The 26,260-nt window shown below is 39.9% G+C and overlaps 1 protein-coding gene across 2 annotated transcripts in view; it reads right to left on the reverse strand.

The window, feature by feature from the left end:
- Window positions 1–26,260, reverse strand: part of LOC134663909 (piezo-type mechanosensitive ion channel component) — an 80,980-nt gene that overhangs the window by 28,537 nt on the left and 26,183 nt on the right. The window contains exons 3-28 of one of the 2 annotated variants that reach the window (XM_063520451.1): window positions 24,533–24,628; window positions 23,729–23,940; window positions 23,084–23,207; window positions 22,412–22,658; window positions 21,909–22,074; window positions 20,490–20,549; window positions 18,750–18,858; window positions 18,046–18,127; window positions 17,389–17,629; window positions 15,110–15,308; window positions 13,903–14,102; window positions 13,241–13,389; window positions 12,529–12,672; window positions 11,784–11,865; window positions 11,120–11,229; window positions 10,336–10,531; window positions 9,119–9,295; window positions 8,115–8,269; window positions 7,180–7,312; window positions 6,346–6,573; window positions 5,493–5,728; window positions 4,343–4,528; window positions 3,233–3,422; window positions 2,878–3,029; window positions 1,274–1,437; window positions 313–786 (exon numbers count right to left, since the gene is read on the reverse strand). In XM_063520451.1, coding sequence (XP_063376521.1) covers window positions 313–786; window positions 1,274–1,437; window positions 2,878–3,029; window positions 3,233–3,422; window positions 4,343–4,528; window positions 5,493–5,728; window positions 6,346–6,573; window positions 7,180–7,312; window positions 8,115–8,269; window positions 9,119–9,295; window positions 10,336–10,531; window positions 11,120–11,229; window positions 11,784–11,865; window positions 12,529–12,672; window positions 13,241–13,389; window positions 13,903–14,102; window positions 15,110–15,308; window positions 17,389–17,629; window positions 18,046–18,127; window positions 18,750–18,858; window positions 20,490–20,549; window positions 21,909–22,074; window positions 22,412–22,658; window positions 23,084–23,207; window positions 23,729–23,940; window positions 24,533–24,628 — 4,512 coding nt within the window. The remainder of the gene's footprint in view (window positions 1–312; window positions 787–1,273; window positions 1,438–2,877; window positions 3,030–3,232; window positions 3,423–4,342; window positions 4,529–5,492; window positions 5,729–6,345; window positions 6,574–7,179; window positions 7,313–8,114; window positions 8,270–9,118; window positions 9,296–10,335; window positions 10,532–11,119; window positions 11,230–11,783; window positions 11,866–12,528; window positions 12,673–13,240; window positions 13,390–13,902; window positions 14,103–15,109; window positions 15,309–17,388; window positions 17,630–18,045; window positions 18,128–18,749; window positions 18,859–20,489; window positions 20,550–21,908; window positions 22,075–22,411; window positions 22,659–23,083; window positions 23,208–23,728; window positions 23,941–24,532; window positions 24,629–26,260) is intronic. The other variant, XM_063520452.1, reaches the window with a different exon arrangement.

The following is a 26,260-nucleotide window of genomic DNA, read 5'->3' on the forward strand; positions in this document are numbered from 1 at the left end:
CTTCTTGAAAATTATTCGATGACTGAACAGATTCTCATGATTCTTACATCTCGTTTACCACTGTGCGGGAATTAGTATATGAGACATTTTTTGTGCAAAGGAGACAATCACCTTCCACACCAGCTAAAAAGGTTTCAGATATACCTTTAAACCTGTTTGTGTGTATCCGTCGCTCATATAGAGGACGCTCAGTTTCTAATCCTAATAAAAGAAAAAATATAATTAACACGTAGACCTTAAAATGCTTTACATTATATACAAGGTGAGACACGAATACGCAACTAGAGGTGCTTTGATATGGAGAAACGTTACACGTATGATGAGAGTTGGGCTCGGCGCGGCTCGACTGCGATATGAGCGAAGTACGCAGGAGACTCGGGCTGGCCACTGTATGGCGGCGACGGATCGGAGGGGGGGAAAAGACAGGGTAGGATTCTTCAGGGCTTTGAGCACGGGGGAGGAGATCGGAGGACGGGGGGGATTCGAACGAAATTCGGCGCGGTTCCAAGTATGCGTCTAGGGATACGGTCATCAAGGCGGAGGAAGGCGACGGAGGGCCGCCTTGGGAACTGGTAGGAGGAGGTAGGGCGGGGAGCGTGAGCGGGCGGGGCAAGGGTGGCGGGGTGTGGACTCTCGACGGTGGCGCGGAAGGCTCGCTGAGAGGGGTGTGGAATCCGCGGGGGGAAGCGGGGCTGTCAGGCGTATGGAAGCCGCGCGACTCCGAGTCGCCGCGCACCAGCGGCACCGCCTCCGTGTCGCCCGGCTGCGTGTCCGAGTCCTCCTCTTCTATGTACGGTTAGCGGGATGGAATGGAACAACATTCACCGTTTCCATAACAAGACACGTAAAATTTTTATCCAGTTCGTTTTTACGTAGGTAGATTCCATGTGGAATAAGCTGCGATTGGAAGTCAATTATAGACTCCATAAATACGTAAGTTTTGCGATAACCAATTTTACCTTAATATATAATTGTTTTAAAATTTAGGCTACATTTTCTGCAAGTCATTCAAGAATTATTCATATTTGTTGTCATACATACTGTCAAACAACCGTCAAAAACCAGCAGTAGGTACTTAGAATGTAGATTAGTGCGCATTTTATGGAAAGAAGAAATATGCACTTACTTTAATATAAGTAGGTTCATCATTATTAATACAATATGTGACATTTTGCATATTGATTCGTGAATTATGTGTATCTAAATAAACTTCTCGGTTTAATTTAGCATTCGGAGAGTTTTTTAAAGATACTTTTAATAAGTAATACCTTACCTCGATCATGGTGTTTCGGGTCCTTGTGCAAAACCCCGTGGATCTTTTTCTGGTTAGCTTTTATTCTCTCCATCTTTACTTTGATCTTTTCCAATATCCTGATTTCCTGGTCCTCTTGGAGATGCATTTGTTTCTGACGCAGCTCTTCAATAAGTTCGGCTCCTCTGTAAAGACACATTGGTACAAGCCTTGTCTTTATATGTAATATCAATCAAAATTAATGTCTGACTCAATTTAATATATCCACTCAACCGTCCGGCCCGCGAGACTGTTTTTCTGTCAACCGTCCGGGTTTTTTTAGCGACGCACGCCCCGCGCAGCGCATTCACAACTTTCTACAAAAATTATAACTACACTGCCATCTAAATTTTTTTAGAGCTATTTAGTTAGGCTACGTTGTCGCATCAAGAGAATTAGTAAATAATGCCGAAATATTCCGTTAGATGGCTCTGAAATAAATTCTTTCTTCCACCCCTTTGGATAGTAAGGTTCCCGCGGACGGTTAAGTTAAGAGCATGTTTTTTTCGGATACTATGCTATTGTCGGACGGTCAAGTGTTTATACCTGACGGAGCATACTCGTAGGTGAAGTCACTGGCCAACTTTCTGTTTATTCTACCAAGGCAATTTGGTCTATTTTACAGTAAGAAATCTGAACCCGACTTTATTCTCAAAAGAGTAAGAATGTGTCGTATGCAGACCACGCCTTGACACCTCGCCTTTTCATCGACTTATGCCGCTGACGGTACGTGCTAGTGTTTATAACTAAACCGAAAAACTTAATTGAAGACCAAAAAAGCTACTACAGATACGTCACTGTCAAAACTGTCAATGTCACTTATATCACTGTCAAGTAAACATTCCAGGTTTCGCCAACCTTTTTCTAATATCCTTATTTATATTAGCATTGATAAAAAAGGTTTTTGTCAAAACTATACAACTTTTGTCGCCGACTGCACTTTATTTCCAACACTCAACTAACATTAGTAACATTGATTGATACAGTTCTAACGAGCTAAGTATAAATACTATAAGGTTCTTCAATCACAGAGTAGTACCTACTCGACTATATAGAGGAAGACTCATTTTTATAGTGACAATAGGTATAAAAAGTAAAACGCTTAACGCAAACCAAACACTTAAATCTGTATCGTTACGATGTCTCGCGTTACTTCTTACTGTGGGATTAACCAGTCTCCTCGTGAGAGTCATTTAATACACACTATTATTCTGCGATTTCGTTGATTTTGCTAAAATATGTATGTAAGAAAAAACACATCAGAGTTAAGGAGTTAGTTCGTAATTATTTGTAAATGAATGCACCAAATGTTATGAATACCTGAAGTGATACCAGCACAATACCAGCTTTGCAACCAAAAATCACGGATATTTAAGTTTTTATTAGCTCGTCTTGTATTTATGTAAAAATAAGTAAAGAAAAGTACTTTTTTAAATCGTAGGAGTAAAATTACCAATAAATAATTTATTTTAGAGTGTTTATTTATAAAAAAGGAATTTACTATTTAACAATTAATTTATTGCAGTGGCAACATTGTAGTAGTTTTTTTGGTCTTCAATTACGTTTTTCGGTATATAAAAGTTTACCTTGACGCTAGAACTGTGGTCGCTTTGCTCTCATCGATAACTCTGTAGAAGTAGTAACTATGGAAGAGTCTCCGCTGCAATATCAGGAAGGCAAAGCACACGCCGTCCCAAGCCAGGCCGATGTCTTCTTGAGGTACTGTGCATTTTGTGTCCTAGAATAACAATAATAATGGACACATTATGGCTTCGACTCCGTCCACGCCTCCCTAATGGCAGTATGGGTAATACATAATGTTTCAGACCTAACCTCAAGATTAGGCCAATAGAATTGTTTTTATGTATCTTCCAACTCACAGGCTCAAACTATATACTGATAGGCTACTTAACCAATACGGAACAGAACAATATGTGATACCTTGTTGTAACTTTCCATCTTAATGAAACTTCCAAGGGTGCCGGCAAATTTGTCCACGCAGCCTATACCCAGCAGTTGCACCAGCCAACAGGCGTGGAGCTGCGTCTTCTCGCGGAACAGGCAACCCGGGATTTGGAGGATCACCTTTATCGCCACCACGGAAACGTTGTAACGGAGGAGCCATGACCACCTGCGGGATTAAACAAATCTGTAAAATAAGTTTCTAAAGGTCAGCGGTTCTCAAACTTTTTTGGTGACGGAACCCTTTCGGCACCGCAAGCGAAATATTTGACGGAACCCCAAATAAAAATTTTCCGTTCATCACTGTGGACCAGATATACCTATAGAAGAGCTGGTTTTTTTCTTATTATTACAAGTTTATTTTCGCGGAACCCCAACAGAGGCTTTTCGGAACCCTAGGGTTCCGCGGAACACACTTTGAGAATGGAATGGAATGGGAATGGAATGGACGCAAAATAATATAATAAGTAATGAAACTAATATAACGTAAGTAGAATGATTGCAGTTCAATATTTGAGCATCAGTACTCCCTGGTTATGACTATACCTACGTACTCTCACGCGGTGCGCTGGGTGAAGCGTTCGCATTTTTATAGTAGAACGCAGTGTGCAAAATTGAAGTCGGTTAAAATACAGCGTCATCTTAAAATAATTAATTATTCTTCTGCACTACCTACGGCGTCTAATTATTCATTTATTCATTTGTCTATCTTAACCTTTTGAACGCCACAGACGGCGATCGACGTCAACGCAAAATCGTGACAACGACGCCAAAAACGGCATTTGATGTCGATCGTTTTTTGATGAAAATCCACTGAAAAACACACCAATTTTAGGTTGGCATTCACAAAACTAAATTTGACCCCCGTGGCGTGGCACGGAAAATTGATGCGCCGTTTGGCGTTCAAAAGGTTAAAACTAATACAGTCGCCATCATATATATCGGAGCGGCCAAGGTGCTCACAAATATCTGAGCACGCCTTTATTGTCAAGGCGTTAGAGTGCGTGTTCAGATATTGTGAACACCTTGGCCGCTCCGATATATCTGATGGCGACTGTACAAAAAAAAACAATCAAATGAACAGCTCACCATTGTAAAATAGCCTGCTTCGGTCTCAAATAGAAGTCGGTCCCCTGCCACAGGAAGATGAACGAGCCGATGAGGTAGCCCATGGAGAACAGGTTGACGCGGTTCGTGCCCGTGAGGAACATGATGGCCAGGGTCACCCACAGCATGCCCAGGAACACCATGCGCTTTACCACATCCAGCCAAGTGCTGGTTACAAAAAAATAAAAATAAAGTGGCACTAGTGCTGTGGACAAATTAAACTAGATATGAACATATATCATTTCAGTATTGCTTCAAGAACTTATGTGTACTTGAAAATGAGTAGTCAGACCGTGAAAAGTCTGCAGCGATTTTGATAGCCCAAACTGAACAATGAAATTATGACATATAAATAACACTTACACTGCGTGGGCTATCAAATCCGCTGCAGACTTTTCTTGGTGCGACTCTAGTAATCGTTTTAAGGCTCCCTTCCTTCCCACCAACTTCATACGGGGTCAGCAAATAGAAATAAAATCCAATTCTAAATTTAAATCTTCAAGATAGTTTTTGAAGATTAGGGCCACTTGCACCATCTCACTAACCCGGGGTTAACCCGTTAAACCGTTATCCAAGTGTCAAATTGTACTGGTAACCATGGCAACTCCAGGCACCTCCAGGTTTAAGCGGTTAACCCTTATTAACCCTGATTAATGGGATGGTGCAAGTGGCGCTTAGTATGTATGTATACTAGTAATCTCGCTATTTGATCCGTCCGGATATGCCTTTAAGTAGTTAGAACACACACAAATAAAACTTGTACTATATGTATATAGTACTGTACGTCAGCACAGGGATGACATAGGTCGGCGTCCCCCAGTCCTGTCCTATGTCCTCGCTGTTCGACCCTCCCGGATATTCTTCGCCCTTGCGTTCGATTCTGAACAGATGTAGTTATGACGATGCTATAACGAATAAAAACGATCCATATATAATACTATACCCGACAACGCCAAGGAAGTCCGGCACAGGGTTGACAAAAGTCGGCGTCTCCCAGTCCTGTCCTATGTCCTCACTATTCCACCCGCCCGGGTACTCCCCGCCCTTGAGTTCGATTCTGAACACATGTAGCTATCACCAATTCACCATGCTGCAAGTAACTAATAAAAACGATCCATATATAATACTATACCCGACAACGCCAAGGAAGTCCGGCACAGGGTTGACAAAGGTCGGCGTCTCCCAGTCCTGTCCTATGTCCTCGCTGTTCGACCCTCCCGGATACTCCTCGCCCTTGCGTTCTTGTCTGAACACACGAAGCTGTCTCGACGCAAACACCAATAGGAAGAAGTCGAAAACTAGCTTGGTGGCATGCGGCGGATTGTCAGCGTATGGGAGGAACATGAATGTTCGGAGGTCTTTGTCGCTCTGAAAATAACCACAGAAATCAGAATACGTACTTACGAGGTTTCATTATGATCAAGCTAAAAACCATACATACATTTATATTTACTTTGCAGTTAGTCTAAAGTAAAATAATTGCAGTAGGCTTAGCACGAATGCGCCGTGACATTACCTCGCATGGGTACTCTATGGGTATTCATAAATTACATCATTTCAAATTAGGGAGGAGGGGTCTGGACATTGGATGATGGCAGCATGACGTAGGAGGAAACGGGGACAATCAAAGCATGATTTTTGGATGATTTTAGGAGGGGGGGGGGGTGGGGTCCAAATCGTCAAAAAACGATGACGTAATTTATGGACAGCCCCTATGACGCTCGCCAGATGTCGCGGCATACTCGTACTAAGCCTACAGACAATGGCACAGGCAAGTTCTACATAGCCAACGATGTCAATCACGATTGTGATATCGTAAGATACCAAAATCGCACTTTAACCCTTTGAACGTCACGCCTATCGTGCGCAGCGCTTCATAAGGATCCTTTGTCGGAATATACGATGATTCATATTGGGCTGTAGCTCCGCCTTTGACGTCTTTAGCGATACAAGTGTTAAACAATTTTAAATGTATCTGTACTCACAGCAGTATCCGTTCCCCATGGATACGTGACGCAGAACTGCGGCAGGAATCCAACCGCTATCATGTACTGTATAGGCACCAGGATCGTGATGAATACGGTGAAAGTCGTCCACACCCGCGCTTGGCTCGGTCTCTTTAGGGACACCAACAGTAGCAGCCAGAAGGAGTACAGTACTGCGTATATGTCCATACGCGATCCTATTACACCTATTAAGCATATTAGGGTCACCTGCCAAACAATAGTTATTTGTTTTACAAGGGGGCAAAGTTGTTGTTTAACCGCTCGTGCTAATATTGATACCCGAGCAAGCGAAAGATTCCAGAATTGAACCACGAGCGTAGCGAGTGGTTCGAAAAATGGAATCTTGAGCGTTGCGAGGGTTTCAAAGCACGAGGGTTAAACAAAATTTGCCCCCGAGTGAAACACAACATTTTTCACCACACCAACCCTAAGCAAATATTAAATGTAAAATATCAAACAAAATCTAACCAAATCAAATCCAAATGCATGTTATTAAATATTTATCATTCAAAATCATCATTTAAAAGTCAATTCTACCAGCAAACATAAGAAAACAACTCAAAATTTGCATTTGATTACTTTGCCTCACATGTGAATAAAATACAACTTTGCTATCAGTTTTTGAAGGGCAAACTAAGCCTTTCCAAGCTGGTGTGGTGAAAAAAACATTGTCAATGTGAATCCAAGTAACAAAAAAAAACCATATCGCAGCGAAACATGCATTAAGAAGACTTGTATGATTTATATTAAAAACTCGAGGTATTACAAGGGTTATATTATATATTTCTCTAGTGTAGATTGAAAGTATTATACCTCAACACCGAACTTGTAAAAACCATAGTTGATCATGTATTTTGCGCAGTAAACCAAATTGATGTCAGCCTCCTTGCGCGTGACCTCGGGAAACAGAACCTTCTCTCGTTGATTGGATGTCCAGCCTTGATCCCTGTAATCATAGATAAACTAGTTACTCAAATAAAATCTAAACACACTACGGGCTATGGGTGCTTATATAGTTTGATTTGATTTTATTATTGTAGTTCGAATTTGGGTACTAACGCATCCAGATTTATTTGACGTGTTTACAATTTAATATAATTTTATTTGGATTATGTAGATATATGTTTCTTTTAGTTCTATTTTATTATGTAATTAGTTTTAATCTTATATATTATTTTATTTCATTAACTCAAATCGGTTTCACCGCATACACATATCTGTAGACATGTATTTTATATTCTCTTTATTTATCTTTTTTCTTAGGCTAGGTCATTTATAATATGAATATAAAAGTAAAATATAAAAACACTTACAAAACAATAAAAAATACATATAAACACATTATAAAAAACCTAACCTAGGGTGCCGCCGGCAGCGGGGCAGGGCCCAAGCTGCCGGTGGTCAGGGCCGCAGAGTGAGGAACCGACGTACTATACGCGCCGTGTCCAAAATCACCGCCTTCTGCATCTGACCCTTGATCCAGCCACCCAGCGAGAGTCTCTCTAGGTGTTGGTCGAGACTCTTCGCTATGAGAACGTTCGTTATATTATTGTTAATAATTTAGTTAATTAATTGATTGCTTATAATAGTTTTTAAATTGTGTATTGCTTGACATCTGTATAATTATAATCAATTGTTATTTTCCTACTTGACGACATTATAATAAATATGCAAAGATTACAATAAAATAATTTATATGGTAATTTCATATTATGAAATAAATAAATCTAAATCTATACAATACAAACCGTTTTGTTTGCTGGCGGTACGTGACTAGAGAATGGAATGTGAATACGACTATAAGCCCTATGTAGTCTTTAAGCAGCACCGCCAAATTCCTGTTTTTAGTAAAACCGAGCCATTCCGCGTTGTTATACGTGGTTTCCTTTGATTCATCATAGCTCTGAAACAAAGACACGTCTAAATTTGTCAGTCAAAAAACTAACAATAAGGGTCTTCTCAGATATATCGAACCGGCAAACAAATCGGAATCAGCAAAAGCCGATAGGAAAAAGCTTTATGTGGCAGGCGCCGGCTGATGCGAGCCGAGCCGAACGACGACTTTTTTGCTCTTATTGCGCAGACAAAGCTTTATCTTATCGGATTTAGATGATTCCGCGTCGATATATCTGTGGAGACTCTAAGTTTTAAACATAGAATATAATTTTGATTTTCCTTACTGATAATTTATTGAGACGATTAAAAGCGAAGGGTAAAACGTAAAAATAAAAGATACTGATTGTCAGGATGGCATCACATTAGAGAGTTCTTAGGAGTCAGAATTTCATACAAGAACACATCCATGAATGATACATTAGACTTTTTATTACTATAATGCTTGGACGGTACTTAGTAAATACTTAATTTTCTACACTTAAGTCCGTAAATACTTAAGTCTATACACAAGAATAAATATTATACACATTAGAACACATGGGAATATACCGTGAATATCATCGTACATCGCACCATTCGTACCGTACGCTATCTACAAAAAAAAATCTCGTAGCCTACGGGTAGCTGTCATATTCATACAAATTGTTAACTTGTGCTACTGTCACCTTATGCAAACTATGTGCCAAAAGTTATGATGTACAGTCACCATCAGATATATCGGAGCGGCCAGGGTGCTCACAAATATCTGAACACGCCTCTATTGTCAAGGCGTTAGAGTGCGTGTTCAGATATTGTGAACACCTTGGCCGCTCCGATATATCTGATGGCGACTGTACTCCCACATCTATATACTTACAGTACAGTTGACATCAAAAACAGCGGGCCGGATGTATTCTATTTGGTAAACCATCTTCGCCATGAAGTAAACGGTGATAAGTGTCGATATGAAGAGGATGATGACGCGCTGTTTCTTAGCGTTGAGTAGTAGCGCCGGTGCTACTATAAGCATTATTGGCACGTGCATAGCGCACACCTGCAACACGAAGAAACATAATATGTAAGGGGCTGTCCATAAATTACGTTACTTTAATACTCTTTTTCTACTCGTCGACTATAATTCTGGAATTAAGATTTCTTATACCAAACTTCAATTGGGTATTTTAATGCATGAGCTCCCAACTTAACTATAATATTCATTACGATACAGTTTAGTCAACTATAATGAAATTGACCAATCACAGCTCTCCGCGATCAACAGGACGAAACAAAACCATAGCTCAAATCAATTATTTATTTTAGGTTGTATAGTAGAAACAATTGGTTCATAAGTCAGAAACGCGCATGTGACACCCTTAAAATAGCAACATCCATAGACTACGAAAACCACTTAGTGTTGCTTGTTAGTCTCCATAGGCTACAGTGGCCAAAATCGAGAAAACAACTGTCTAAAAATTTAATTTAGCGCGGAGCAAATACAGGGCCTCATGAGTTACGAGAAGGTGTCGTTGACCAACGCGCCATGGAGCGCGGGCGCGGCGGTCGGGCGCATACCAGTTGAAGGTATCGCGGCTGCTTGCGTATTTTAGCTGTGTATACAGTGTATACTTTTGGTTTGGTTTGTTTGTATGATTCTACTATAGTTCGTTTTTTTTTAGCATTAGAAAGAACTTGCAAGAAGGTAAGCGATCTTGACATGTCTTTTAATTGAAAAACGCTTTTTATAAACCAAAAACGATTACTTATGAAAGTAGAAGGATATAAATGATCGTATTAGATTCATAATTGTTACATATTTGCCGTAACTTATTTTTAAAACGTGTTTTTCAATTAAAAGACACATCAAGATTGTTTACCTTTTTTCTAATGCTAAAAAAAACGAGGTATAGTTTAAAGTATTATTTTTGTTTGCTCGTAGAAAAAGTATTGTATACAATAGTGATATAATCAAGCTTTTCAATCTCGTACCTGACTTAGGCAACTCAGCACGGTACTCGACTGAAAAGCTCTCTATTATATCACGATTGTATAAAATACTATTTACAATCAATAACTGTATGTAAAAAATCAACTTACCCGCATAACACAAACCAGCGTGAGCGACAGGAACACAACCTTAGTGAGGTGCAGGTACATATACATGAAGAGGTAGTCGATCCACACGTAGAGGCCGGCCTTGAAACAGGCGCACCTCTCCGCGAACCACTGACGGAACGGCGTCGAGTGGGGCTCCGTGATCGTGGGGGCGTACGATCGCGACCGAGATGGCTTCCTGTAAGAAACAACGGTTTTAACCTCGTGAGTCCCAATCGACCTTATTTGGACAGCAAAATGTCATAACGGCGATGCCTTTCGAAATGACCTTTTTCTTAAGATTTTTCAAACGTAATTCAACATAAGCCTACTATTACTACGAGATACTATCTTGACATTATTTTAAAATCTTATCAATCAACTTTTAATTTGATATTTTTTGATTATATTGTTGTGACATCCTTGTTTTTGACAATCTTAATATGAATTCTTGTAGATTGACATGCCTGCAATTTATAATGTAATCTGTATTATGAAATAAATAAATCTATCTATCTATCTATCTATCAATTTAAATGATATACATATTTTTAAACATTTTGAGGTGCAGCGATTATGACCTAAAATGCAAAATAAATGGTACAGTCATCAGCAATAGTATCTTACACAACTAGGGCCGCAAAAATATGTGACACGTTCTTATTTGGAGCGCAATAAGAGCGCGTCATATAATTTTGCGGCCCTAGTTGTGTAAGATACTATTGCTGATGACTGTACCTGTATATGGGTTAGGTAATTAAAGTGTCAATTAAGTATCTAGGCATACCTGTGCAAGTTACGTCTAGTATTATACGTAGATAACGACTGTTCCACTTCGGTAATAGAACCTGTCACGGATACTTTGTCTGCTTCCTCCTCAAGCGGCAAGGGTGGCACCTAAAAAAACAGACAGTAAATAAAAATATATATTAATACATATACCAGTAGATTTAGTTTGCTACTTGAGTCGAAAACCACCGGCTTAAATTATACAGGTGAGACAGCGGGAAAGACAAACCACAGACTACATTCCAACATACCCCTTTCGCATAAGGCCCCTTAAAGTAAAGGTATTCTATCAGGTTTCAATCCTATCCAATTTCTTGGTCCAATGTCCATTGCGTCTCACTCTCTCACTAAGCAAAATGTGAAACGCAAATACATATTGGATAAAGATATTGGAGAGGTGGAATACCACCCTAACACAAATTGTCACGGAAGCTCTCAAATCTCTCAATGTGCATCCAGTTTTACCGCCATTCCACGCCCACCATCCGTGCGATTGAGTCGCCTCGACTCGAGTTACCACAATCACAATAATTAGATAATTACATACAAACGCAATGAAAACATTAACAAAGTGACGTTTTCACTGCTCTTTAATGTGGTTCGGAAAAACTGAACTCAGTTCGAATTAATATAAAATGAGATAATCACATATTTTCACTTACATCGTCTTTCATGGTGGAAGCGCCGGCGTTGCTTGGTCTGCTCGACTCATTTCCATTTCTGACTACACTATTAGTATTTGTACTGTAAAAAAATACGTTGTGAGGTAGAGTGGCTCTCGTTATCTTATCTGTTACGGAACGCACACGTCGGAGTTTACTAATTGCCCAATGGAACTCACATAATGGGCTTTACTAACAGCAATACTTGTGACTAAAATTATAGACCTTATTAGGTTATTAACAAGGTTTAGAAGTGACCAGTTAACAGTGTCGAGGATAGTACAACTTCTCGGGAGAAAAAAAAACAGTAAAACAATCTTTAGATCATGACTGTTTCTGTAGTGTTCAGTTCAACGCGAAACAGTTTACCATGAAAAAAGTTTTTTACTCTTTTTTTATGGCTAAACGGTGATCTGTTGCAAGACTGATTCATGGTGTAGTACATCGATCGATAATCGTGTGTGTAGAGGCCAGTGTCATTTCTATCCATCTAGTGGTACGGGATAAAAATTCAAATGTATGTGGGTAAATCGACTTTTTCTTGTCACCGGTTGCCAATGTTATGATCGCCTGGGTCACTATTTAAATCCTGGTTTTATGACATTTAAATTACCAAACACGATAATATAACGTGGTACAAGAGTTATTCTAACAGTAATAAATAGTTATTCACTCATAAAAAACAAACTGTCAAACGCAAGCTCAAGGTAACCATGGCTTATATAACAGTCTTAACTTAACGTACCTAGTGTTCGGATCCGAGAGGGCCATAAAGTCTTTATGGAAGTAGTGCACCTGCATTATGGTTATTATCAAAAAGCAAGTGGGTGTCAGAAGCTTGACGAACAAGTCCGCTGGATGGTACGGCTCCAACCCGAGGTCATTTTGCCTGAAAGAAACACAAAGTTAACACTATCCTTGAGCAAACATCTGTGAAGTAATTCAAAGATGTATGTGAACCCCAAAAACGCATTAGGCCAGTAGGTACGAGAGTTAAAAACTACTTCTTAGTTCACATACTGGCATAATACGCTATGATAAAGGTGACATTCGGGTGGCGATTGCAACAGCATTAGGTACTCTGTTGCAACATTACTGCTGCGGCACTGTTAATTTTCGTGATAAAATGATGTGACTGATTTCCATTCTCAGCTGTAATGCGGCAGTGAACTTCTCTCAATTTACCAAAAAAATCAATATAATCTTGATGACCCTAGGGAGAGGGGGCACCTAGAAAGGCTTAGGGCATCAAAATATCTTAATCCGGCACTGATTGTTAAAAATTGTGTATAATACGGAACCCTTGGAACGCGAGTCCGACTCGCACTTGGCCGGTTTTTGGGACATCATCATTATTGTAAATTGTAGTCTGTTTGTACTTAAAATGTTCTTATTCTTATTGTAATATTATATGGTTTAAAAATTAAATTTCTTTATCATTCTGTAACAAAACTTACAGTTGTACAGAGATGTGAAGATACTTCTCAATAGTATAGGGGAAGCCGTCGAATTGATATATGTAGATGAGGATGAGGTTGATCATTGAGTATATGATCACTGTTATCCAGAAGATATACATCAGCCGCCGCCACCAGTACCAGCTCATCTGTTAAAAGAACAACTTATGATAAGTTCTACTGACAGAAATCTACGAGTAAGGCAGAGGGAATATATTTCCCACTTAATCTGAACGTTATTTCAAAGTGGGAAATAGGGATCAATTTTGCATAATTGCTGACACCCTTATGCCTTATAAAAGGTTAAACTAAACATCAAAACCGCAGGTCTTGGTGAACGCATCGTAACGCGGAGCGCAGCGCAGCACTAAAACACACCTAGCTAGATTTAGAGCTGTTTCCCACTGACGGCCAGTTTTGATTGCGGGTACGGTTTTTTGCAGGATCCCGTTTTAGTAATATAGGTGCTAATATAGTAACTTTCACACGATGATTCTGTTTGTGGGATCCTACATGCATACTACAGAACGCATCGTAACGCGAAGCGCAGCGCTAGACTAAAACACACCTCGCGCTAGAATTAACGGTTATCGTTGTGGCCATACATAAAAGCTCTTTGAACACAAATTTAAGTAGCAAAGTACATATAGATGCAAACTTACTTGGAACATGAGTATAAATCCGAGGCATAGGAACATGTAGACGATTCGGAAGATAGTCATCCTGGTGCCCGTGATGCCGATAACGAAGAGCATTATGACGACCACATATATCCAGTAGCGAGCGCACGCCGCCCTGAGGAAATCCCCCACTTTGCTTAGCAAGCGCGAACGTTCTTCATCCTCACGCTGCGCTTCTATTACTGAAAGGTAAATAATCGACTTTAAAATGCATGTCAATAACACAGTTATACTGTGTTAGTTAAAGCGGTGATAAAATGTGTCAAGAATTCCTTGCCAAACACACACTGGACTCAATATTTTTTAACAATGCGAAAAAAGAAAATAAGTGGTATTGTATCTGCTTGTCGGCAGTGTACCTATCTATGTGTGGAAAGGCAATCACGACACTTTTTGAAGAAAGTTGACTTTTTAGAACTAAAATTTTGGTGGGAAGACTGTTAGTAAATATTATATTTGGAACTTAGTTCAGTGCAGTGCAATCTTTCCGGAAAATGTGCATACTTATCAATCACAGAAATTATAATAAATAAGATTCAGATTCTAATACTCATTTAAAGTTGATTTAAATTCAAGGGTCAGTTCCAAGAAAATAGAAGAAAACGCGAGTAGAAGATGCAGAAAAATATTCTAAAAATTAGTTTGAAGTTGAGCACGTGAAATAGTTTAAGGAAGAACGGAGAAGTCAGATATTATATTAGGCACGAATTTTGGAAATATTTACCACCGGCTAGACCTGATGCGTGGATGACATAAAAATACAACTATGGGTTAGATTTGGCGAAGACAACGAAATGTTTCATCAAAATAAAATAGTTCAAAAATTAAAACAATAATTATATTGCATATTTAAGCAGTAACATGGACGTGATACTTTTTAGCCATAACAGGCGTGGCTCACTCCGCGATTTCGTCGCTTTGCTACAGGTAGCTAAAAGAACATTCGTTCGACCCCAATTTTGGGGTTTGTCATAAGCCGCGCGTGGCGCTGTCGCCACCTTGCGGCCATATCTATGCTGATCGTGATAGACGCGTTTTGTTAGAGAGTGAGTCTTCTGTACCAAGTACTATTATTTATTCTGTGGCCATGTAAGTTAACCATGTGACGGAACATTCCCCGACACACGGCCACGTCTTCAGCATGTTGATGCCCTAGTTCTCTAGGCAAATAATGAGATCAAGAACCCACCACTGGCCGCAGTAGACACCGTCAGCTGCAGCGGCGCCGCCATGTCCGTGATGACGGCGGACTGGCGCCGCTGTCTGATCTCCTGCACGCGCTGCCGCAACGTCACCCAGAACATGCACGTGAAGAGGGACTTGATGAGGAGAGGCACCAGGGGCATCCCGGGTGGCGGACTTAGGCCTATCTGCTCTAAGTTGACGCCCTGCGAATAAAGTGATACTGGTAAGCAGAGCTCGGAAAGGGTGAGCTACAGAGGCGTAGCTAGAGGATATGGCGCCAGGGGCAGGCACCAAATTTGCGCCCCCCCCCCCCCCCACACAAACGAAATGAACTACAAAAGGGTTACTTTTTTTTTAACTAAAATTTACTTTTAATTTAGACAATACAGTGTATATGTGTTTTTTTAATACATCGGCAGGCGCCGCAGGCGTGGCTCACTCCGCGATGTTGTCGCTTTGCTACAGGCAGTTAAAAGTCCATCCGTTCGACCCCAATTTTGGGGTTTGCCATAAGCCGCGCGTGGCGCTGTCGCCACCTAGCGGCCATATCTGCGCTGATCGTGACAGACGCGTTTTGTTAGAGAGTGAGTCTTCTGTACCTAGTACTATTATTTATTCTGTGACATCGGTGGGTAACATGTTTACGACCCACCTGATGGTAAGTGGTCACCGCATCATATGGACGTCTACACTCCAAAAGAGTTACAAGCGCGTTGCCGACCATTTTAAAACTTATGCACTTTTTTGGAGATCTCCATACTGTAGCCTCTCGAGAAAAAGGAACTTAATCAATTTATTGTGGAATGAGCTCCCTTTTTTCGACAAATTTGCTCCCGACCACTGTGGAAGGAATTCCTCTTAAACCGCACAGTACGCGACCATTTAGGTTCTAGGCCTCTAGGGTGTGAGGATAAACACTCTGCCTATCCTAATACGGCGAGCGGTGCAGTGATGGCAAGCTGTCACCGTTGGCAACTAGGCAGCATGTCAAACAATTCTTCAGACAACAGCTCATTGTACTTACCTACGAGCGGTAGAGAACATCCTGTATACAGGGTGGCTAAAAAATAACTGTATTCCCGTTGCCAGGGAGGTTCTGGGATTATAATGAGCAACTTTTACTATGGGACCAACCCCTCAGTCGCGAAAAAAAAATTTGGCTGGTTCATACATTTTGGTTGGTCCATTTTCTATGGGAGGGTAAACTTTTTTTTTGAGATTTCGGGGTTGGTCCCGTAGTAAAAGTTGCTCAGTATAATCCCAAAACCTCCCTGGCAACGGGAATGTAGTTATTTTTAACCAGCCTATATAGGAATCCCCGTACCTACTGTCGTCCGATAGACAACATGTCACAGATATGCAGCAGCAGCTATTGGAGTAGGTTCCGTCTACTACGGCTCATATATATGCGCCTGCCGGACAAAGGGCTAGGGATCCATTTGCATAGGTAGTCTCTTGGACTGTCCATAAAATGGTAACTTCCCGACAGGAGACCCCTGAGGGAAAAGACGCGCTAACACGGAACACAGCTCTGAACTCTCTGAAGCACTCGGCCCGCTCGCCTTATAAAATGAAAGCATAGCAACTCCTACCGAATATCCCTCTGCTTGATAGAAGTTTCTGGCATAGAGTATTCGCACTGAAGGATGGTGGGCGGTAGGGCGCTACCGTCGTCTTTTAATAAATAATAATAATAAATAATAAATGTTATAATATTTTGCCCATTTTGGCGCCCCCCCCTTGGACGGCGCCCGGGGCACTTGCCCCCTCCAACCCCCCCCTAGTTACGCCTCTGGTGAGCTATTTGCCTTATGACGTAAGTCATGTCAAATTATAAGGTAAATACCTCTGCTGATAAGATATAGATTTCATACCCACGCTATGGAACAAATGGACAGAGTGTGGTATATAATATTAAATATATTAAGAACGGGTCACTCACGTCACCCATATCATATCATATGTCTCATATATATATACATATATGTGTCATATGTCATATGTCTGTGTCTCACGGAAGTTTTGTTATTAAAATTGTGGTTATAATGTTTACTTGTCCCTCTTAGCAACAAGATTAGCAGAAGACATCCTGCGAAAGGATGTTATTACGCCTAGCGATAAAGAACAGTCAACTCGTATAGATTCTTAGGATGTAGGTATAAATGTACCTACAGAAAGCAAGTAGTAGTTAGAAAATATCATGTAAACTTCCAAAAACCCTGCCACAAAGTTGAACAAATTAGCTTTCTGCTGTTTCTTCTAAATCTGAGATATCTGGCTTACAGTTTCATTATAGATCGAGGAAGGCAGCTCAGCTTCGGTGAGGTCCATGCCGTAGATGTACTGCGCGAGCAGCAGCAGCATGGCGTACAGCACCAGCACGGGGCTGGTCTTCAGCATGAAGGAGCGCTGGTCCTGGCACAGCCACACGACGTTGGCCCACATCAGGAACACGAACGTCAGCCACGAGTGGTACATTATGCTCCACGCCATCATTGTGATCGTCGTCGCTATGTACGACGATCTGAAACAAACAAACGCAGAATAAATAACTACCTAAGGGCTGATTAAGACGGCGCGCGAACTCGTATGCGATTTTAGTTACATTGAAGACTATTGGTTACATTATCCAATTCAGTCGACCAATCAAATACCGCAATGTAATGAAACTCAACTCTACTGCCGTGAATGTGACAGAGTTTTTAAGAGCAAGTTTGGACTGGCCAGCCACATAAGAGCTCATAAGAGGAAAACCCCTTGATTGTTTTGAACTACTACTACCTCTAGGATTTCTTGATAATAGATGAACCCATACAGAACGAACTGTCTCGCGAGGATATTGCCGCGTGTGTATATGCTTCGTTATCATCATCATAGACCGATCTTACCTTAACGAAAGGAAAACTCTACGTAATATCATAATAACGTATGTTTATATACCTGATCACAACTTGGAAGAAATCTACTATAGCAGCTAATATATCATCCATCAGTGTTGGCTCTTTCATCTCCGTATTAGATTCTGCAAAGAGATAAAGAACACTAAAATATACATCAATTATACATGTGTTCTTTTTCAAAAGGTTGTCAATAGATTTTGGTAGTAAGTTGCCTTGTATTAAACTGTTGTACTACAAACAGCTAGATGCCAGTGACGTGCTTTTCAAGTCTAGGTACGCACAACCTATTCAGCACAAGATATTCCTGATAAGCAAGAAACCACTTGAACGAATATAGGTAATATTCTAATTGAGTGCTTCGTGCTCATATAAGCCACCATCAGATCAACAATGGCGGTCGTTTTACCAAACAGTTGATTGATTTAGTGTTATTTAATCCTAACATTTACGACGAAGCAATGTTAACTTGCAATGGTGGGCGTTTTGGTTGCCACATTGGTTGGGACGATGGTTGTGGGACATCAAGTAAAAATAGTAATATGGAAAGGCCAGTACACTAAGGCCACGATACCGATTCCAGTTGAATTAAAAAAATGTTATTTAAGCGTAAAGACTGCCACAATGACCGGTCTTGCGCCACCCGCATCCAGCGGACTCCGGACCTTTAACGCATAAATGCGTCCCTTGGAGTGGCTGGCGTTGGCCCATCGTGTAGAGGAGCCATTCAATAAAATGTAAAGTTACCTTCATCTGGAATAATCACAGAGCCGGATGGGTCCTGCTGCAGCCTCCTGATGGATGAGCGCGACCGCCCGGCCGGCCACCGCTTGCTGGGGCTCATGTTGCGGATCAGCTACATACGCATAATATACGATTAGAACACACGTCTATGCTATATATTTTACTGTCCGTACCTATGTACACTCAGCAAAACCGTTGGCTTAGCATACCTGCATACAATGTATGCAGAGATCCATAGCAGCTAGCTTTGATAACTGGTAGAGCCAGTAAAATATATAAAATATTTTAGATTTTCAATATGTAATTAATTCTGATATGAAAATTTGAATGTTACCTTCATAATGTATTTCATATTCAAAATTTGAATTAATTAATTGTATAGATATATAATTTCTTCTTTACCAGTAAAATTAGATACTTTACAAAATGTCTAAAGCTTAATTATTTCCAAAGATGTAATTTGTTGAATTGGTTTCGTTGTATTACTATTACAATATGTAATCATCGATGGCAATGAGCTACGTTTGAAATCATTACGTTCGGGTAAAAACAATAAAAAATAGTCCTTCTGATCTGGTCAGTTTGACTTACTTACTACTTGACTCTGGCAATTTGTTTAGTATTTTTACATGAATTAACTGTTCGTAGTTAAGCATACGTACCTTTATAATACATATATTTAATATGATTTAATTTAACCCTTTCGGTATCACAATCTGGTATGAAAACTTGACAATTGACTACAAACACTACATAACAAAAAAACAAACAAACAAATTACATTCAGGACAAACAAACGTATAAGCAAACAATCAAACATAAATTGAAAGGTGCATAAACTACATGTTACGATAAAATACGATCAAGCATCACAATGCATGGAAATCAGCTGAACGCTGCATGCCTATAGATTAAAATCCCATTAGCATTGAACGCAAAGACCTCAGCGTATTACAGAAAAGCAAATTAAGTAAAATCTCTATTATGATGGGTGATTTTGGGGTCTTGATCCCGAATGTCAAAAATATATTGAATCTATACAAAGGTTTTCCATGCCATGCGATCCATATGAAAAATGGTGGTCTCATACTTAAGTTTCGTCTAATTCGGACCCTCGTCGTGGTGTCCATCAGAATTTTTTCGCGAATTTGTAGCCATAGGTGTTTAGTATAAGCATATTAATATTCATTTTTGACATTCAGCATCACGACCCTAAAATCACCCAGTATAGGTGGTTTCCTGCTGTTGAGGCGAGAACCCCGGTGCGAAAGGAAGTTTTATACACAACCAATCGTTTGCTATTTTTCGCTTCACCTCGCTCCGTCGGTGGACAAGCACCTCGCCATCGCCACCGAACCGAATAGAAAAGCAACTTTTTGACATGATTAAGAAAATTGTAACTGAAACCTATTTCGCAAGCGTCGCATGGGTCGTCAACTCGTCAGCGACAATAACATAATTTTCAATTTTCTTGATCACATTTACGGTGATCAAGAAAATGGAACTCATTAAACCTTTTAGTCAGCAAAAACCAGTGTTAGCCACAAATGCTGACAAATGGTGGTAAAAATGGCTTTATTAGTTAGTTCCAATTATTGAGCAGAGAGTCCAGCAACTGCATTGGAATACGCTGAGGTCGTTTGTATATGTGGCAATTTTGATGCAAGAGTTGTCTCAAGAGCTCTTTGTATGTGTTTACAACATTCCATTTCCCCGTAATAAATTAAATAAAATGATACCTACAGGAGTGTTCTCACTGGGACTGCCACGAAGTGAATCTGAATCTATGTAGGAATATGCAACCTATAAAAGAATGAAAGCAAATTGCAAAAAAGTGAACAAATCAGTCAAACGGTTTAAGAAGAAATGGAAAACAAAGTGATAAATATGTCGATTGCCCATTTCGTGTTAAAAAGCGTTCATGCTCGAGTCCTAAACTGTTACTGGTTAAAGGATTTATCATCTAGTATCTACTCTATGTTACAGCATGCTCAATGCTACAGTGATGTTCTACAGGTGCACATGTGGTGACTAAATCTACTTGTATCTATCTGTATAATCAACATAATGGCTACGATATCAAACACAACTAAACTAATAGACGTACTAGGTCAATGGATTATATGAAATGTTAATGACAGCTTCACTAGATGGTCCTTACTCTGATCTGTGGCACGTTCTTTGGAGTTTTATACATAAAAATGTTAGTATTTGGCCACTGATGATAGGTATTTGGACGGTTGTCCCTAGAAGACGTCTCTAATTGTAGACTGGTAGCCTGCGAAATAAGCCAACGGCGTTTGACAGTCAAAGACCCACATATGACATAGAACCGTTTAAGCGCCATATAGTAAAAACTATTAGGCACGGCACAAGTATTCCCTTGACTTGGCACGTTCATTAGATCAGGTGTTCAATATACCAAAGGTGTTAGCATCATATGTATAGCGTTCTACGGTGTAAGCGTGTTGCACTCGTGCGCTTACTCGGACGGTTTTAGTGGCATTCCTCCACTTTTCCTTAGGGTTGAGGGTGCCGCCGCGACGGAACGACACTCCCCGCATAAGCGAGCCATTCAGCTTGCCCGCCTCTACTCCGGTCAGGGCACTCTTTTTTTTCCCCTACATCCATTTGACAGCATACAAGATAAATAAAATGATTCAATCACATAAGAAACTACTCGTCCATTTTCAAACTCTGTTGGCACATCGGGTTATAAAAAGTTACAGCTGAGTTAAACGACGCCACTCTCGCATGCAGCACGCCTGGACCTAATTATGGATGGTAGCAGCAGGCATCGACTATTGGGTTTGGTAATTAGTATCCAAAGGCATTTTCATATTAATTTCAGGGCATCCATCTCGCACTCATGTGTTTGGTGCGAAAAGGAAGAACTAAGATTGAAATCGGATTTTGCAATCGGTAACTATATATGTATAACGAAACTTAACACCCATAATTACATCGAATAATATCAGTCCCCATCCGAAGAGAGTCGAGATTAAATATCCTGGCGTGAACAGGCAGGCTAATTTTCTTAAGGCACATGTCTACCATACGTTATATCACTTGACAAAGCATTCAGTTAATAACCAGGTTAGTCAAGAAAAAACTGAAAACATCATTCATTCGTAAAATAATGAAGGTAACGTGCACACATACCTTTGGTTTGAATAGTTCCCGCGTCTCAACTCCTAGCGCGTAGTAGGTGAAGAGTATAACTAATGGGCTAGCCACAGTCGCCCAGGAGTACTTGCTTGTCGTTTCGTACGAAAAACTCGCAGGATCGGTGTGGGTGAGGTTTACTAATTGTGTTAGACCGAAATACCTGAAATTAAATTGTTTTATTAAGTCAAATATCATGTCATCGTCTGTAAATGCACGAACCCTGCTTGTGCATAAATGCCAGCAGCTCTTTTTCTCCGTACTTTTGTAATTCGTCTCTCGCAGCCCAATGCTTTCAAGGGACTACGCCGTTCCAGATACTAATAATCATCCTGCAGAAATTGACGGAATTTCCAACGTGACGTCAATCACTATGCTCCTGAACACCAGACGAGACGATAAGAAACGCATGAAATGTAATATTATATTCTTTGGTGACCGGAATATATGCAGACAGTGCAGAGACCAAAGTTTCATGGTCATAAAGTTAAACTACTAACCTCGCAAAATTCATGTCAGGCGGATATAATTCCAGCAGCCACGTGCACTGATAGGCGAGCAGCACCGCTATGTGCACCGCCATGATGCCCATGAGGCAGCGACCGACCACCGCGAAGCCGCGCTCCAGCGGCTGGCCCAGCGACCACGCCGTCGCCGCGCCCATGAATATTAGGAAGTAGATGCCTGACGTCACGCTTGGCAGCATGATGCCGGAGAACATTATTAGGAAGAGGCATAGGTATTTACCTGGAATTAAGGAAATAGCATATCATTCTCATGACAATTCCGCAGGTATACAAAGGAAAAGCGCAGTGGTAAAGTTAACAGAAGAGATACTACGATGTTTTTGGTGAAGGGGTTTATGTAGGGTAATATGTTCAGATTTCATTGTTGACAGAAGTTGAGCGCTTCCTCGTCCGATTCCTCTGTGCCTCGGACATAATCGATGTGACATATTATAAACTGATCATTTCTTACACAGTTACAGGGAAATGAACTTGCAGAATTTGATCACGGACAAAGACTTACTTCATCATTACATTCAATACAAATCAATGATGTACGACGACTTACTCCTTTTTGTAAGAAGGCGAAAAATGTAAACATATTGATGTGGACTGCGCTAAGGCCTTTTTCATGTAGTAAATAAATAGTTTGAATAACAACTGTACCGGCACTGGTGAGGAGCGGATATTTCTGATGTTTCGAGTGCGGCTTTTTTTCGGCTTGGTCTGATCCCGACAATAACTTTTTTACAGACACGTAAACCAACGACGAAACGATAGCCATCAATAACTGAAAAATAAACATTATTCTTAATTACAACTAGAGAAAAAAACAACGGGGTGCACTCCGGGAGTGCCGGCAGAAGTGAAAATTCAACGACATTGTAACTCAAAATATTAATAACAGCACCATCTAGTGCAAAATATCTGCAGCACTATGTATGACTTACTTGACTTGACTTACTACAGTTATATTAATACCAGTTTGAGGGAAACTCACTAGATGGCATTTAAATAAAAAACAATGACATTGTCCGTCACACATGACGTCACGCAAGCGCCTTACGCGTTACGCTGTCTCGAGTTAAACATTTTTTCTCCACCTCAAAAAGTGCACAGCGCCGCTAAAGAAGTTTTCACTTCAAAAATGAGCAAATCTGTTTCCTAAATATTAAATTTCGTCTTATTTTCGAGATTTATATAAGGCGCTGAATTGTATTCTTACTCACAGCTTTCATACGTGTCAAAGCTATTACGCTACGTAGGTATATTCGTACGTCGGGTTAAAAAGAAACTAAACTGTGTGCTTACCTCCGGTGCCAAGTATTGTATGGCCATTGTTGGATCTATAAAATCATAGGGCACCAGTCCCAAGTTCCGACCGATAATTTCTACGAGTGGGTTGTTGTTTGGCAGCGACCCGTAGGGCGGGAACGCGGCCAGTACTATGTGCCATACTATGTGTAATAGTAAAAGCAGAAATGAAACCACGAAGGTTAAACAAAGAAAACTGCCCGGCCATCCTGAAATTAAAAGTTTTAATTAAATATATGGCAGCATAAAAAGTCTCATAGAGTTAGACCAATAGCTCACGCAGTGCAAGCGTTATTTTAAACGTCAAACTTCTATGAAATTATGACGTATAAATATCACTTGCACTGCGTGGGCTATCAAAATCGCTGCAGACTTTTCTTGGTCTAACTGTATATACTTGAGGTACTTGAGCAGTAGGTGCTGTCTATTGAGGCATCTTTGAAATGTGATTGGTAAATTCAGTATTTAAAGACGTATTTTTACGCGCTTCCTCTTTTATCACATAGGAATCTAAAATTAAATAGGTACCTACTTCTAATTGCCTAAAATAATGTTAAGAACGTGAAGTCTATCAATGTCGGCCCAACATTCAATAAAGAAAAAGGCACCCCATGTTATGGAATAAATTTACTTGCTATTTTACAGATAATTTCTTGAATTTATAAAAACTCACGGCAGAATAAAAGTTTATCACAATCAAATCGTTGAATAACTTTTTCTCATGCAATTGCTTTGGCTCAGAATAGATGTTTAGTTTCGTGTGCTAATAAATGAATGAAAATGTGTACTCGAACGTCTTACCTCGTATAGTTTGCGTGCTTGGCACTGGTGTTAGAGGTGCTATTAAGTAGAGGAGAAGGTATATAAATGATAAACCGAACGGGCGTAGTGCTATACCTGTAACAAACAGAGAGTACTTTATCATTCATAATCCAGTTGAATACCTCTAATTATAGACCCACAAGCTGGCACCACAAGGTGTCTAAAATAATTATTGACCATCATACGTACAAAGTATTAAATTTATTCGTCGTCTTATAATTAATTTCCCGTAAAAGAAGAAAACAACCCTACGCAAAAAAAACTATGAATGAACAATAAAAACAATAGTGAATAGAGCTGAAAAGAAAAATGGTTATAAATCGAATGAATACAGCTAGAATGACATGATAAATCGCCTTAGCTGCCCTCAAGTGAAGTGAAGTGCGTATCTATATCTACTTGACGTGGGTATTTTCAAACGAACTGATCTGATCTCTTGAGAGGTCCTATGAAATTTTAACATTAAGGCTATATACGTAAGATTCATTTTCGACGAATCATAGCAATAAGAACTTTTGAGTAGGTAGCGAAACGCTCTTCAGTTGATATAGATAGTTGTTATTGAGATATTACTAAGCAAAAATAGCTACAATTTTATTGTAGATTACTCGCAAAAGTATGTAAACAATAAACATATTAATGAATACTACAATTATATCGATTAGAATAAGGGCGTTCACTCTTAATCTCTTTTGCCGATTTTCAACGTCTCTCCCCCTGTAGTGAAGTTTTAATGAAAATACCTTAATCTGAGCCTTACAGTTCCGATTACTTTCTATGATCACTTGATTAGTAATGATTACTATCGGCCACCATGACCAGATTTACCATCAGATTATGACTATTATGAGGTATCTGAAGATACCTATACTTAGTTCAACTAAATCAAAGTTTATAAAAATACTACGAAAACTTGACTTATACGAAGCAGAAATAATTGCCGTGGCCACAAAATGCCACTGTAACATTTAGCCGGATTGTTCCACTCTGTTTTATATTCGCCCCATTTTTCGTCCAGACGGCCCAGCCAGTCAGACGTCGACATATAACTTGGTAAAATAATTTGCCGCAGTATAAAAGCATAATCGTGTCATAACAAACCACATGATTTAGTAAACTAGAGCAAATAAAATAACGTAGTGCAGATTAAATAAAATACCTTCTGTACGACTCCACAGTTGAATACCACTATCAGAAAACAAGAAGTAGCACACGGAAAAATAAAATGCACGTAAAATTTTATAACGCCAGAAATTAAAAGCGTGTGTACCTATTCACAAATACAGTATTAACATTCAACTCGGTTTCCTTTCATATAATAATACTTAGGTATCTTTATTAAAGCTAATAAAATTAATTTCTGGCACCTCTTTGGCCCGTTATTATTACCTCTCACACAGTCGTTACACTTTATACACCCGTTATCCTTATTTTCATGCGTTTTATACTGTAATGCTTCCATTTAGAGATGATAATAAAAACAATTATCATTCCGAAATTTGAAGCTCCTTAGTCCCAACCCAAATTCTATTACGTCTACCAGCCCTTATAATACCAGTGGGTAAATACAATATTGACGATAAATAAGCAATAACCCTTCGCTACATATACGTTTACATAGCATACTTTAGTACCTACTATTAGCTACAGTGGATTTCGGATATAACGACAATGAAGGCACCACCGAAATTTCGTCGTTATATCCGG

Source organism: Cydia fagiglandana, chromosome 4 (genome assembly GCF_963556715.1).
Source record: "Cydia fagiglandana chromosome 4, ilCydFagi1.1, whole genome shotgun sequence".
Taxonomy (NCBI): Eukaryota; Metazoa; Arthropoda; class Insecta; order Lepidoptera; family Tortricidae; genus Cydia; species Cydia fagiglandana.